This window comes from Phyllobates terribilis, unplaced genomic scaffold, assembly GCF_046119375.1.
Source record: "Phyllobates terribilis strain yellow unplaced genomic scaffold, ASM4611937v1 Scaffold_3__8_contigs__length_932513732, whole genome shotgun sequence".
NCBI lineage: Eukaryota > Metazoa > Chordata > Amphibia > Anura > Dendrobatidae > Phyllobates > Phyllobates terribilis.
The window spans coordinates 202,475,664-202,491,727 of record NW_027362763.1 but is presented as its reverse complement, the minus strand read 5'-3'; the positions used below and the strand labels follow the sequence as shown (position 1 = coordinate 202,491,727).

Genomic DNA, 16,064 nt, shown 5'->3' with positions numbered 1-16,064 from the left:
GACGGGGACCCTGAGCACAGTATGGGGGGGGTGGGGACCCTGAGCACAGTATGGGGGGACGGGGACCCTGAGCACAGTATGGGGGGACGGGGACCCTGAGCGCAGTATGGGGGGACGGGGACCGTGAGCGCTGTATGGGGGGGGGGGGTCCCTGAGCGCTGTATGGGGGGGACGACCCTGAGTGCAGTATGGGGGAGACGGGGACCCTGAGCGCAGTATGGGGGGAGACGGCGACCCTGAGAGCAGTATAGGGGGGACGGAGACCCTGAGTGCAGTATGGGGGGAGACAGGGACCCTGAGCGCAGTATGGGGGGAGACGGGGACCCTGAGCGCAGTATAGGGGGGACGGGGACCCTGAGCGCAGAATGGGGGGGATGGGGACCCTGAGCGCAGTATGGGGGGAGACGGTGACCCTGAGAGCAGTATAGGGGGGACGGGGACCCTGAGTGCAGTATGGGGGGAGACGGGGACCCTGAGCGCAGTATGGGGGGAGAGGGGGACCCTGAGCGCAGTATGGGGGGAGACGGGGACCCTGAGTGCAGTATATGGGGGACGGGGACCCTGGCGCAGTATGGGGGGGATGGGGACCCTGGGCGCAGTATGGGGGGGACGGGGACCCTGAGCGCAGTATGGAGGGGACGGGGACCCTGTGCGCAGCATGGGGCGACGTGGCCCTGTGCACAGTATGGGGGGGCTGCCCTGTGCGCACTATGGGGGGGGGACCTGGATGGGGGACATGTCTGCAACATGGGGACCTGGATGGGGGACATGTCTGCAAGATTAGGACCAGGATGGGGGACCATGTCTGCAATATGGGGGACCATGTCTGCAATATGGGGGACCATGTCTGCAATATGGGGGACCTGGATGGGGGACCATGTCTGCAATATGGGGGACCTGGATGGGGGACCATGTCTGCAATATGGGGGACCTGGATGGGAGACCATGTCTGCAATATGGGGGACCTGGATGGGGGACCATGTCTGCAATATGGGGGACCTGGATGGGAGACCATGTCTGCAATATGGGGGACCGGGATGGGAGACCATGTCTGCAATATGGGGGACCATGTCTGCAATATGGGGGACCTGGATGGGGGACCATGTCTGCAATATGGGGGACCTGGATGGGGGACCATGTCTGCAATATGGGGGACCTGGATGGGGGACCATGTCTGCAATATGGGGGACCTGGATGGGGGACCATGTCTGCAATATGGGGGACCTGGATGGGAGACCATGTCTGCAATATGGGGGACCATGTCTGCAATATGGGGGACCTGGATGGGGGACCATGTCTGCAATATGGGGGACCTGGATGGGGGACCATGTCTGCAATATGGGGGACCTGGATGGGGGACCATGTCTGCAATATGGGGGACCTGGATGGGAGACCATGTCTGCAATATGGGGGACCGGGATGGGAGACCATGTCTGCAATATGGGGGACCTGGATGGGAGACCATGTCTGCAATATGGGGGACCTGGATGGGAGACCATGTCTGCAATATGGGGGACCATGTCTGCAATATGGGGGACCTGGATGGGGGACCATGTCTGCAATATGGGGGACCTGGATGGGGGACCATGTCTGCAATATGGGGGACCTGGATGGGGGACCATGTCTGCAATATGGGGGACCTGGATGGGAGACCATGTCTGCAATATGGGGGACCGGGATGGGAGACCATGTCTGCAATATGGGGGACCTGGATGGGAGACCATGTCTGCAATATGGGGGACCTGGATGGGAGACCATGTCTGCAATATGGGGGACATGGATGGGAGACCATGTCTGTAATATGGGGGACCTGGATGGGAGACCATGTCTGCAATATGGGGGACCGGGATGGGAGACCATGTCTGCAATATGGGGGACCATGTCTGCAATATGGGGGACCTGGATGGGGGACCATGTCTGCAATATGGGGGACCTGGATGGGAGACCATGTCTGCAATATGGGGGACCTGGATGGGAGACCATGTCTGCAATATGGGGGACCTGGATGGGAGACCATGTCTGCAATATGGGGGACCTGGATGGGAGACCATGTCTGCAATATGGGGGACCTGGATGGGAGACCATGTCTGCAATATGGGGGACCTGGATGGGAGACCATGTCTGCAATATGGGGGACCTGGATGGGAGACCATGTCTGCAATATGGGGGACCTGGATGGGAGACCATGTCTGCAATATGGGGGACCTGGATGGGAGACCATGTCTGCAATATGGGGGACCTGGATGGGAGACCATGTCTGCAATATGGGGGACCTGGATGAGAGACCATGTCTGCAATATGGGGGACCTGGATGGGAGACCATGTCTGCAATATGGGGGACCTGGATGGGAGACCATGTCTGCAATATGGGGGACCTGGAAGGGAGACCATGACTGCAATATGGGGGACCTGGAGGGGAGACCATGTCTGCAATATGGGGGACCTGGCGGGGAGACCATGTCTGCAAGATGAGGACCAGTTCAAAAGGTGTATAGAAAATAAAATGGTATCACTAAAAATGTTACTTTGTCATGCAAATAATGCGGCCCCCCAAATTAAATGTTTTTCCGTGTGCGGCCCATATGCCCAGCTGAGTTTGAGACCCCTGCCCTAGAGCCTACGTTAACCTAGTGCCGGCCCTAAATGTATGAAATATTACTGTAATAATTTCTACATGCCGAGGTATAACATGAATCTATGGTGGGTGCAGAGGTTGTGGGGCCCAGGAGCTTGGGGGGGGGGGGGGGGGGGGAGTGTCCCTTTGGTCCATATAAAAATATAGTTGGGGACCCTACTGTATATTTTGCATTGGGGCCCATGAGCTTCAGGTTACACCACTGCCCCTATAGCTGCTCCTCTGGCGACTTGCTCACGTGAAATTTATCAGTTCAGCAGAGCTCATTCCGATTATAATGATGGTATAAAGCATTACTATGTGCACAGATTTGAGCAGGTGAATTAAACATTTGTGCATCATTCTTACCTACGTGTCCTATTAAGGTTTTCCATGAGTCTGCAGGTGCAGGGTAAACAGCTGGCAGTGCCTCCGTGCTTGTAGATGTGCTCTCGGATGGGGAGGGGGTGTCTGCAGGTGGGTTGCTGGAGTCTTCATTGTGACTGTATTCTCTATTGGAAACAAAATGAAATCTGTGACTAATCTAATGATTGACAGCACAGTACATGTAAGTACAACTGATATTGTTACTAACAGTTAACAAAATTACCAGTTTTATCGGTTATATTAGGTTGCAGGAGCGTACAGTAAATATAATGGATGCAAGGAATACTGTTGCACTCGGGCCCTGAAGCCTTTCGGGACCCAAAAGTTACTTTTGGTCAATAAGATAAAACTAATACTACTAAAACACATAGGGCTCTTTTGGAGATTTTGCATTGATACCCATGAGCTTTGAGTTACGGGTGACATATTTTGTGGGCGTCTTCACTGAGCAGAGAATATTCTCTGGCATAACAGTCCCAGACCCTACTGGAGAAGGTCAATTACATTTACATGCCACAATCGCATACTTTCTGCAGCGTAAATGGAATGGTCCATAGATTTATTAATCTGATCTTATTTAAAGGGCTTGTCCGACCTTAGGCGCACGCTCTGTGCTGTGAGTGGACCTTCATGTCACTGCAAGTATAATGATTTTCATACTACCGGGCACATTCCGACTAGACATGTCCGGCCTCCCTCACTACACTTTTATTTAGCAAGGCCTCACACTTCTAGTTGGCATGTCACCGCAAGTATGCAAATCACATACTTGCGGTCACGCGCCGGAGAATCCTCACAGCGAGCAGTGCACATGATGTGAGGATTTACAAGTCTGCAGTCACATAGAGGGACTGCAAACTTGTAGACTAGGGCCAGACAACCCGTTTAACTCCTCTTCGCAGGCAGTTTTCATATTTGAGTTTTAAATTGTCCTCCTTTTCTTCCAAGAGTGAGAATATCTTTTTTATTCCGTTGACATACGGTATCCATACATGGACATTTTTTTGCTGGATGAGCAGAATTTTAAATTATACCATTTATTTTTCCATACAGTGTACTGGAAGATCAGTGAAAGGCTACGTTCCTACGATGAGCTTTTGGTGAGTTTTTGATGTTGCAGACTTTCTGCACCATTTATACACCCATTAAGTAAAATAGGCTTGTGACGATACAGCTTAAAATCTTAATTAGCCAGACGATTAGATTTGTTAAATCAAGAGAAATACACTACTGTGTTGACTTATAAATGTATTTGTATTTCTCTTGCTGATCAAAAAGGTCATAACCCTAAATGTTGATTTTTATTTGTTTGGAAACAATTTGGAAACAATGATGTTTACTATGCTAATGACATATTGCACTAAAGCCAGCTAGAGGTTTATTTACAAGAGCCTCCTGTGATACCAACTATGTAAATTGATTAGCTCAAACAATGAGATCTGAGTGCTGCCCTTTCCCCCAACCTGTGACTGATGACCTTACACAGATGTAAATATAAACAGGGATGTCTGTAGTGCTGGAAGCAGAATCAAGGAGCATCAGAAAGACTTTACAAGGAGAATGAGAGATATCCTTCAGGACAGTAGATGGATTGCATGGCGGTTCCATCCAAAGAAACACAGATTTGGATTCTACATGATTCCAGTCTAAGGGTATTGGCCCTGACTGGAAAGATTCGGATCTGCTCCATTAACCATCAGAGAGCCCATGGCTACATTTTGGAGAGACCAGGTTGGGACGATGAAGTCATTTGGTCCCATGGATATGTTGTTTGGGGTTGCCAGGAGGGACCCACTGGTCGCCTGGACCTCATGGACACATTCGGAGAAGCCAAATTGGGCCTTGTACCTCGATGGACTGCTAGCTTCCTAATGTTGCCGCTATCTTCTCTCTGTGGGGGCCCGCCAGAAGCGGGGGGCCACTGGTTGAGGTAGTCGGCCCTGGAAGTCTCCAAAGTCGCAGCTGTTCTATCCCAGGCAGGCGGAGATAGAAGGGTGAGACTGTGTAATGTTGTACCATCTTGGGTATTTGCTGGGACTGTTCTACGTGTTTATTGTCCACTTTGTGGTTCAATAAAGTATTGCCATGCTGTTTTACCATCACCCTGTGTTGTCTGAGTAGCGTTACACCCACGGAAGACCCCGGGTCTTCACAAGGTTACTTGCATATTTTCTAAAATACACAGCGTAAAATACTCACCAAAAGCTCATCATGGGAACATAGCCAAATGGTGAAAAAAATGCAATTCTGTTATTGTCTTTTGTATTTTGTTTTTTACGGTTTTCATTGTGTGGTAAAAATGACCTGAAAACATGATTCTCCAGGTCAGTCCGATTATTGTTATATCAAACTTTTATAGTTTATTTTAATGTAACTCGTCAAAAAAAATCAGAAATTTTAATAAAAAAAGAAATTTGGTTTGTGTCATTGTTTTCTGAGACCTGCAACTTTTTTTGCTTTTTTGTTGTAGGAGCTGTGTGAGGGCTTGCTTATTGCACGGTGAGTAGGGAACCGTGGATGTTCAGGGTCATCGGGTTCAATTCGGGTACCAGAACTGTGCTTTGATGCTTTAAAAGGGCTGTAAAATGGTAGTAGTAAGGGCTAGCGGGCTGCCAAAGTGTCTCTCTCTCTTTTCATTGTAAACACATCCGCTTTATGAAAAATTAAAGGTTGCTAAATTTTTGTTCAATGCAAAGTTGCACAAAAATTTTTGGCATTTTTACGATATTCCCGGTCAGGTTCACCAGACTGGGAGGAGAATGGATGGGAATGGTCTGTGTGCACCAAATTCATCAAAAGTTATGCCACTTGTGAGCATGCAACTTGTAGGATGCACCAAATTCATTAAATGGTGTGTACCTCTTAATGAATTTGGGGCATCTTACCCCATCACACATCTTCATTAAAAGGGTTTTCCCACTAACAAAGTTAAATTAAATCAACATTTTAATCAATAGATCTTGGAATAATAATACTTTCCACAATTGGACGTGTTAAAAAAAATGTTCCTGTGCGGAGATAATTTTATAAATGTGCCCCTGCTGTGTACTGTGTAATGGCTGTGTCTGACCGTACAGGAACATGGTCTGATCATACCACATCTCCTGGGCAGGGGAAGAAGCAAAAGAGAGGATACAGACAGGACAGCATGGGACCGCAGCTGATTCTTTCTGTGATGTAAAACATTGCTTAAAAACAGGTTGGAAAATGTTTTACCTCCCAAAAAGAATCGGCTGTGCTCCCATGCTTTCCTGTCTGTATCCTCGTTTGCTTCCTCCTCTACCCAGGAGCAATGTTTCTTTCCCTTCACTGTAGCCCCTCCCACTCTCTGGGCTAGTCCCAGCTATTAATTCTAACTCTCCCTACTATCGGGCAGAGAATACTACACTGTCACCAATAATGCATGTCACAATACAATTACAACAATATGCGTGTCTCCATGGGGGAACGTGGTCAGTATGTCCATCTCCTTATACGCCCACCACTATGAAAGCCCGAGGCTGCATGGAAAAATAAAGTTAATTTCCTCACGGCTGTGAGTCTCTCAGTGCAGGCAGCAGGCAGTTTGAGAACGCTATTAACCTGCAGATTAACCCCATATCTGCAAGTTAATAGTGTTTTTTTTACATGACAAGTTCCATTTAAAGGGAATCTGTCACCCCCTGGAACTTTTCAGGCTAATATGGGCATATAGGTGATGGAAATGTAAATCTATATTTTATACTTTATAAAATCCATGTTCCTAGGCTTGGCGACTGGGGGACGCCAAAAAATGCCCGCCTACCTACATAATTTAAATATTAACCCTGCTCCCCTGCCCTCCCGTGCACATCACAGGGCCCTTTGACATGCACTCTAGATCTGCACATCCCGTGCATGCGCAATGCACCTATAACTTAAGCCACGTTTTTTTTTCCCTGCCTTATTTTACTGCTGTGCGATAGTACAAAGGCGCCGGGAAGTCACTGTGACTTCCGCTCCAGTGACCTCCGGGGTGCACAACCATAAGGTTTGGTCCCTACTCCCTCCCGGATAGTTGCTAACTATCAGGATGCCGGGAGGAAGTGGGGACCAAACCTTATTGTGACGTGCAGGGGAGGGGGGAGAATATTTAAATTAAGTAGGTAGGTGGGGATTTCTTGACGTCCCCCGGTCGCCAAGCATAGGAAAATGGATTTTATAAAAAGATATATTAAAGCAAGCAGACCTCTAATTTGGGACATCCAGGTAAGTGTAGATTTACATTTCTATCACTTGTATGCCCATATTAGCTGTCTGAAAAGTCCCAGGGGGTGATAGATTCCCTTTAATGTGTAATAGTAGAATGAATCTGAACACCAGAACTGTCATTCAAGGAAGAGCACCCACTCCTCAAGCAACCTGGAAGTAAGGAGATACAGCATACCACTGAGCTACTCAAGAGACAACCTGAGAACCCCCCTTTAAGAGCACATATCCATCTCATTCCTATTTACTATTATTCTTTGAGCCATGCATCCATATCTCCTGTTTTTGCTATGCAGAAGAGTCAGAATTGGAAATAATTCGACAGGAAGATGAAAGAGACTAAACTTCACCTGGCAGTAACCTACAGTTCCACTGCTATAGGTGAAGCCCATAGATATGATCCAGTAATTACTGGTGTACAGGAACAATGCAGTTATCATCCAGCAAGTTCATTGAAAGCCTCCATTATTACTCATAGGAAGTATTTATAGTTCTGGAGCCAATGCGCTATTATTATTTGCTTCAGTGAACGCAAGACGCAAAACAGTGATGACAGTTTTATTAAATGTCACAGGATTCAACGCTTCAGGAGAATAGATTCTTCCTCGGATTTCAGGAACTGATTGTGCCTGGAAATTCACGCATTTATCTCTTCTTTATCACGTCACAAGTGTATTATAATAAATTGGATTAATTAAAAATGGATAATTTAATGTTATTCGGATCATTCTTGGCATGTGAACAAAACATGATCAAAACCAGGCCTTAAGAGTTCCTGAAGACAAGCACTTTACTAGGCATCTACCATGACAAGTGGAGCCTTCAAGACCAAGATTTTTTTTTTTTAGGATTTCTTTTTATGAGGTCTTTGTTTATGATAACTTTAGCTGTACTTTTTTTTTTTTTACTTCTTTTGCACAATGCAAACTTTTTTTTTAGCATTTGTATATTTCGTGGCATTCCAACATCAAGTTTTGTGGAATGAGTTAAAGTTTGCCACCATAAAGGTTACGAACACTTTATGATCACTTTGTATTCTGTTTTGTGAGGCAAAGTGGAAACCTCAGTTAAGCAATTAACATTTTAATTTTCATATATTTTTCCTTACAAATGCAGAGATGAATGAATTTTTCAGCAACTGTGCACCACCACAAAAAATTTTCTTCAATGAAGAACTGGAATATATTTCTGTCATAATTCACTCTTTAGTGGTGTAAATTATGATGAATTTGTCAGCTGCACTTGACCACCCACCTTTTTTTTTTCTTTTCTTTTTTTTTATTATTGGAAGATCTGGATGTGAATGGAGTAAAATTCCAAAAGTCACAATATTTCACACAACTGTGAGTTGCATAATTTTTTTCAACAAATTAAGCAGTTTGTACATTAAGTTGTGGGCGACTTATTTAAAAAGCTACATAGAGTTGCCTCATGGTGTGGGAATAAGTTATAGTTATTCTATAGAACTGTCAGGGAAATATTGAAGAATATTGAAAATTTTCTTTCTTTCTTCCCCTGATGCCCCTCTCACCCCTCGCTTATCCACCTTTGTCACAAGACAAGAGCTAGCAATCGACCACTTGTCAGTATAAGAGCTGTCTACATGCAAATCTCAGCACAAAAACCTAATTAACACACTCATGAGTAAGGCCCTGTAAACAAATGCTGGCAAGAGAGGTGCCACCAACCTACTTAAAATGCGAGTAGATTTCCCATGGCAAAGGCAGGGGACAATTAGACGCAGGGTTGCAATAAATCTACAGATACCTGTTGAAATTTCATTCCCAGGACTTCAAAGAGAGTTTAACAAAATTCTCCAGGTCCTTCGGAGCCGAAACGAAATATGGAATAACTAACGTTTCATACATCCGATAATGATGGGACCCATATTTTTAGGGAGAGCTAAGGAACGATATGCTTATTTTTCTATTGCCATAAGTGTCTCCCGGGGGCTGTGACGCAAAAGTAACAAAATAGCAGATTGCAACTATGCCATGAGTGGTCTCTAAACGAAGGTAAAATCATAACGGAAAATATGGTGTCGTTTGCAAGCTTCTGCGATCAACGAGCGATAAGTTATTGCAGAAGTTAGCGTTTTTAATTAAAACATGAAGGGTGGAGCCCAGCCCCTGTGATGTCGGCACAGGGGGGTGTGGGCAGGTCTCTCCCTTCAGCATAAAATAGTCTGCTGAGGTTGGAGTAGCATTCTTGCCGGGAGTATATATTTAGTATAGCAATGAATCCTGTTCGATAACCATCACATCTGGAGCATCTCCCCTCCACCTATGCTGATTCGTTCCTGCTAACTGTATATGACACGCCCCCTGGGCCGTGGGGTACTCGGTAGCCGGGACGGTCGATGCTGGGGGATGTCACAGTGGCAGTGACCCAGTCCGTGACCCAGGGCGGTCAATAAAAGGGGAAAAGTAAAAGGGGAATAAAGTTTTTAGAGAAATAATGTTTGTGACGCCACCTGTGGTATGCGGCTATGTGGAGCCGCCGCTGAGGTGTAGATCCACTGGAGCTGATGGTGACGCAGCAGAGTTAGTTCAGCTCTCAACAGGCAGAGCTAAGCTCCAGGGCAGGATATAGAGATTTTATGGAGGTTGATGTTGTTGGTGCAATGTAGTGCAGGGCTGGTGAAGGCGCAGCAATTATTCAAGGACACAGTGGGGTGCAGTCTTCAAATTTTACTCACAGTTGTTAAGTTCCTCAGGTTACACTTTCCGGATTATAACCGCCCACGTCGTCCTGTGTTCACCAAGGAAGGGGTTCAGCAGCTCTCAAGTATTTCAGGAATACTTAAACGGGACCCCGTTCTATGTTCCTTTCCTGTCGTCTTCCCTGCGCTGGCTCTCTCCCTCCTGCCCTGCGCCTCACAGTCAGTGTCCCAAGCCGGTAGCCTCGGATCTTGTCGGGCGACGTGCAGTCCCCTGGACCCTCTGTGGCCACCTTTTCTGCGATGTAATTGTGGTGGTTGGCAGCTGCACCTTGCAAGTACAGTAGCCTCCGGTTATCTAGGTGAGCCTGAGTGTTCTCCACTAGTTTAGGGGCCGGTCCCCTCTGCGGCCTGATCCCTCCACGTCCATGTAGATTCGGGTGCACGGGTGGCTTCCTGCACTCCCGTGCCCCTGGGATCCCCTCTGTCTCTGGATCCTTCCCTCTGCTCCCGTCCTCTCTCTCTCTCTTTCCTGGGCCTCTCAGTCTAGGCCCGCTCTCCTCTCTGCTCCCGACTCCTGCTCCAAGCACTGGAGCCAGGAGCCTGGACATCCTCCACTGCTCTCCTGAGCAGGACTGGACCCTTCTAGATGGTTCCCCTACTTCTTATACTCTTTCTGACAGTGCTCCCCTGATCTACTTGCTCCACCCACACCCACTACATGGTTCCCCCTCTCTTGGTTCCCCCCACTTCCAACCAGGGACAGGGCTCAGCATTGCACACGTGCATCTTGCCCTGCCTCCTGGTCTGGAATGGTGTAGTGTTGGATGTAGGTGGGTGGGTCCCGGGCAGTACTCCCTCCATACCTGAGAGTGGGGTACCACACCTCTAGGTGAGATGCAGTACCTCTGTGGCGACTGAACCCGCAGGGGCGCCACATATAGAGTAAGTTTCTTTTTTAATCCTTATTATTTTGTGTAACTGCTTATGTATTGTAAAGTCTCCTTTGTAAAATCTTGTATATTTTTCTTAAACACTGCCTCCCTTTTGGATTAAATATAAAATGTAATAGTTCTGTTTCTTTTGTCCTGTAATCTATCCCTCCCCCGAAGTCATACGCTACCAGAACGCAGGCGTCCGGCCAGGCCTGTATTATATTTCAAACTCGGCCAGTGGAGCAGTGAATAATATTAATAATCGGGCTATCGTGAAGCTGACAGTGACCGTATGGAGGGCGTAAACACGTATTCCATGCGTTGGAATCCAGAGGTGTGACGCCATCCGTTCACTCGTCCCTTGCCGATACCTACGTAGAGAGTAGTGGGGACCGTGTGCTTGCGGATCCCTAACGAAATCCCGACAGAGTGACGGCACGGTGAGATATTGTGTGATCTCCCCGGTGTCGTCTCTGTGGAATACCTGACAGGAACGATAACATTTATGGTTTAGCTTTAGGGTCAGTCAGACGGCCATATAAATCGTAATGAGAATGGACCAAAGTGCACAAACTGCCTGGCGGCGTTCCAAAACATGGCAGAATGTATTTCTATGAAGCGGTCATGCTCAGGTTGGGAGAGTTGCTGGCCAGTCCGTGCACTGCTTTCCGATTTATACAGTCGTCTCATTTCGCCTTTAGGAAGGACAATCCATGCTCAACTGGTGGCGATACAACTTCTAGGTCTCTGCCAATGAGAACAATGAAGGGGCAGTGCATCCCCCCTCAATGTTGACATAGCCACAGTAGTTCGTCCATATATGTGACTGTGCCTGGTACTTCGTCTCATCCCATTCACGTGCACAGGACATGCTGCAATACCAGACAAAGCTGCTTATATGAACGAGCCACTGAGCCTATGTAACTTGGCTTTATTGGCAGTGGGCCCAAAAGTAAACCCCCCTCTGATGATTAGAGACCATGTTATAGTTCCCAAAAACTTTTTTTCAGTAGGATAGGAATATAGCTAATAACTATGTAGCATGTGGCCCCTGTGGTCTCTTATATTCTTCTTTATGTAGCCTGTCTGAGCGCCCCTATCGCCAAAATTCCATCTTCCCCTTCTGCCACTAATGTGGGTTGCTTGGTTGTTTGCTCAGCTGATGGGCCCCATAACAGAGCAAAGAAACTTAACTTTACAGTTATCCATACAGCTGAGGGAATCTGTCATAAGATTCATGCTGCCTGAGCCACCAGCAGCATGAGTCAGACACTGGCATCACAATTGTAGATACGTACAGTTATATGAAAAAGTTTGGGCACCCCTATTAATCTTAAGCTTAATGTTTTATAAAAATTTGTGTTTTTGAAACAGCTATTTCAATTTGATATATGTAATAACTGTTGGACACAGTAATGTTTCTGCCTTGAAATGAGGTTTATTGTACTAACACAAAATGTGCAATCTGCATTCAAACAAAATTTGACAGGTGCATAAGTATGGGCACCCTTATCATTTTCTTGTTTTAAATACGCCTACCTACTTTTTACTGACTTACTAAAGCACTTTTTTTTGGTTTTGTAACCTCATTGAGCTTTGAACTTCAGAGCCAGGTGTATGCAATCATGAGAAAAGCTACTTAAAGTGGCCACTTGCAAGTTGTTCTCCTGTTTGAATCTCCTCTGAAGAGTGGCATCATGGGCTCCTCAAAACAACTGTCAAATGATCTGAAAACAAAGATTATTCAACATAGTTGTTCAGGGGAAGGATACAAAAAGCTGTCTCAGAGATTTAACCTGTCAGTTTCCACTGTGAGGAACATAGTAAGGAAATGGAAGAACACAGGGACAGTTCTTGTTAAGGCCAGAAGTGGCAGGCCAAGAAAAACATCAGAAAGGCAGAGAAGAAGAATGGTGAGATCAGTCAAGGACAATCCTCAGACCACTTCCAGAGAGCTGCAGCATCAACTTGCTGCAGATGGTGTCACTGTGCATCGGTCAACTATCCAACGCACTTTGCACAAGGAGAAGCTGTATGGGAGAGTGATGCGAAAGAAGCCGTTTCTGCAAGCACGCCACAAACAGAGTCGGCTGAGGTATGCAAAAGCACATTTGGAGAAGCCAATTTCTTTTTGGAAGAAGGTCCTGTGGACTGATGAAACCAAGATTGAGTTGTTTGGTCATACAAAAAGGCGTTATGCATAGCGGCAAAAAAACACAGCATTCCAATAAAAACACTTGCTACCCACAGTAAAATTTGGTGGAGGTTCCATCATGCTTTGGGGCTGTGTGGCCAATGCCGGCACCGGGAATCTTGTTAAAGTTGAGGGATGCATGGATTCCACTCAGTATCAGCAGATTCTTGACAATAATGTTCAAGAATCACTGATAAAGTTGAAGTTACGCAGGGGATGGATCTTTCAGCAAGACAATGATCCAAAACACCGCTCCAAATCTACTCAGGCATTCATGCAGAGGAACAATTACAATGTTCTGGAATGGCCATCTCAGTCCCCTGACCTGAATATCATTGAACATCTGTGGGATCATTTGAAGAGGGCTGTCCATGCTCGGCGACCATGAAACTTAACTGAACTGGAATTGTTTTGTAAAGCGGAATGGTCAAAAATACCTTCATCCAGGATCCAGGAACTCATTAAAAGCTACAGGAAGCGACTAGAGGCTGTTATTTTTGCAAAAGGAGGATCTACTAAATATTAATGTCACTTTTCTGGTGAAGTTCCCATACTTATCCACCTGTCAAATTTTGTTTGAATGCAGATTGCACATTTTGTGTTAGTACAATAAACCTCATTTCAAGGCAGAAACATTACTGTGTCCAACAGTTATTACATATATCAAACTGAAATAGCTGTTGCAAAAACACCAATTTTTATAAAACAATAAGCTTAAGATTAATAGGGGTGCCCAAACTTTTTCATATAACTGTATGTTTTCCTCTGAAACGCTGCAGTATTTCCGAGTAAACACATAGAAATTCTCCCCGCCCCCATCCAGTTGACTGACAAGTCTCTCCTTATGTGTGTACATAGAGAGAGACCTATTAATCATGGGGAATCTGGTGACAGGTTCCCTTTAACTCATCAATGGCGCACAGAAGTTACAGTGTGCTAACTTAACTATCTCTAAAATTTAGCATGCATGAAGATACTGAAAAATCCCATTTTCATGCGTTTAGGACTGGTTCTCCGTTACATTTCTTTTGCTAATGTTATAGTGCCGGTAATAAGGAAGCGGCTTGTGTCATTGTGAGGGGCTATATGGAACCTCAGGCCTCATAATAAGTAAAATGTCTTCTACAGATGAGAAGAATGTGAAGTGGACTGAGAATACGCCTATGGCAATCAGGTCATTCCCTGCCAATTTCTATGTAACCCTCATTTACTTTTGTGGATCATAGTTATTTGACATGAAACTTCCTTTTTAGGTTTCAGTCTGGTTTAATAAGAACAATAATTTAAAAGTCCCCAGCAGTAAACTAAACAAAGCTGTGAATTATATTATTCTGGCAATTCCCAGTGGCACTATATAAGTACTGAAAAATAAGAAACGTCAAACAGATTCTCCTAATCTACTGAATAGAGTTAATATGGACAGAGTGAGACAGAGCAGATGAAGTTTCTCACATAATCTACTCTCTGGTACAAGTGTTTCAGCATTCACATCTCACTACTTTTACACAGTATTTTTTGGTGTGGATTTCTACTGAGATGGTGTTTGTTGTGTTTTTTATTTTAAATTCATGTACAGTATGTGAAAAGCAGAGTGTCTCCTAACTAAAATAATATCCAGAAATTCAAGGAGTCTGTTTCGGACTAAGGCATCTTTCTGTAAAATAATTTTTTTTAGGTGATTTGATCTCATCTAGTAATAAAAAAAATAGTAATCTGGGTACAACTATTTGGCTAAGGTTCTGTGCAGTTTTTGTCATATTTTTTTCAGTGCAGATTTGTCACAAAACCTGAAGAGTTCCCTAGTTACCAGCAAAGTGAATGAGAATCCTGAAGTCTCATGCACACATTGCTTATTTTTTTCTTAAAGATTTGCAGCAGATATAAACCTCCAGAATGTCAATTCTTTCAGAGGTTTAGCTGTAGATTTCACCCATACTAATGAGTGGGGAAAAATCTGCAACAAAAACACATGCAAAAAAGGTGTCAAAAATGTAGCAAAAATGCACCTATTTTACACAGTGTTTTTCCTATCATAAGATGCAGAAATCACCAAAGCACCAAATACTTAACGTGTGCACATTCCCTAAGAAGAGCTAATTGTATTCAATGCAGGACAAAATCTTTTAGCAGGGGTTGATCGATCCAGACTTTACCCCAGTAGGACATCATAGGAAACGTAATTAATTAGTTGCCAAAAACTTGGGTTATCAATTTCAGGCCAAACAGTAGATTGGTGCAGGTACTGGACCCCTCATCTGGTATTAAAGGGGTTGTCCGGTCCAAATCGATAAGTCTGCAGTCACTCTGTGCGACTGCAGACTAATGAATCCCCCCAGCGCACACACTGTGCACTGCAGGGATTTGCCAGTTTCTAAGCCAGGACCGGAGGGTATGTATGAGTTATACATACCCCCAGCAAGTGGGTGCGGCCTCTCTTCCATACACTTGGACAGACTCAGGTCGAGAGTATGTATAACTCATACATACCCCCTGGTCCTGGCTCAGAAACTGGCAAATCCCTGCAGTGCACAGTGTGTGCGCTGGGGGGATTCATTAGTCTGCAGTCGCACAGAGTGACTGCAGACTTATCGATTTGGACAGGACAATGATCTTTTCTAAATAAGTCCTGAACAACCCCTTTAATACAATTAACCTCTAGTCAGGGATAAACATACTATTGGTGCAACCTGTGCAGCCACAGAGGGGCACAAGAGGGAAGGGGGCCACTACTACCTCCAAAGCAGGTATAACTGTGCATTATAAGCCACTATTGGACTGCAACGCATCCATATGTTGTTCTGCACAGGTTCCCTCTTCTATCTGTAACCACTCCTGCCTCTAGAGCAGGGTTCCCCAACTCCAGTCCTCAAGGCCCACCAACAGGTCATGTTTTCAGGATTTCCTTAGTATTGCACAGGTGATGTAACTATTGCCTGTGCTGATGATGGAATTATCACCTGTGCAATACTAAGGAAATCCTGAAAACATGACCTGTTGGTGGGCCTTGAGGACTGGAGTTGGGGAACCCTGCTCTAGAGCACCTTGCAC

At 45.6% G+C, this 16,064-nt stretch overlaps 1 protein-coding gene across 5 annotated transcripts in view; it reads right to left on the bottom strand.

Annotated features, from left to right (window-relative positions):
- Positions 1-16,064, bottom strand: part of NGEF (neuronal guanine nucleotide exchange factor) — a 235,068-nt gene that overhangs the window by 71,306 nt on the left and 147,698 nt on the right. For all 5 annotated transcript variants that reach the window (XM_073674494.1, XM_073674493.1, XM_073674495.1 and 2 more), the window contains one exon: positions 2,984-3,126. In XM_073674494.1, the coding sequence (XP_073530595.1) occupies positions 2,984-3,126 (143 nt within the window). The remainder of the gene's footprint in view (positions 1-2,983; positions 3,127-16,064) is intronic.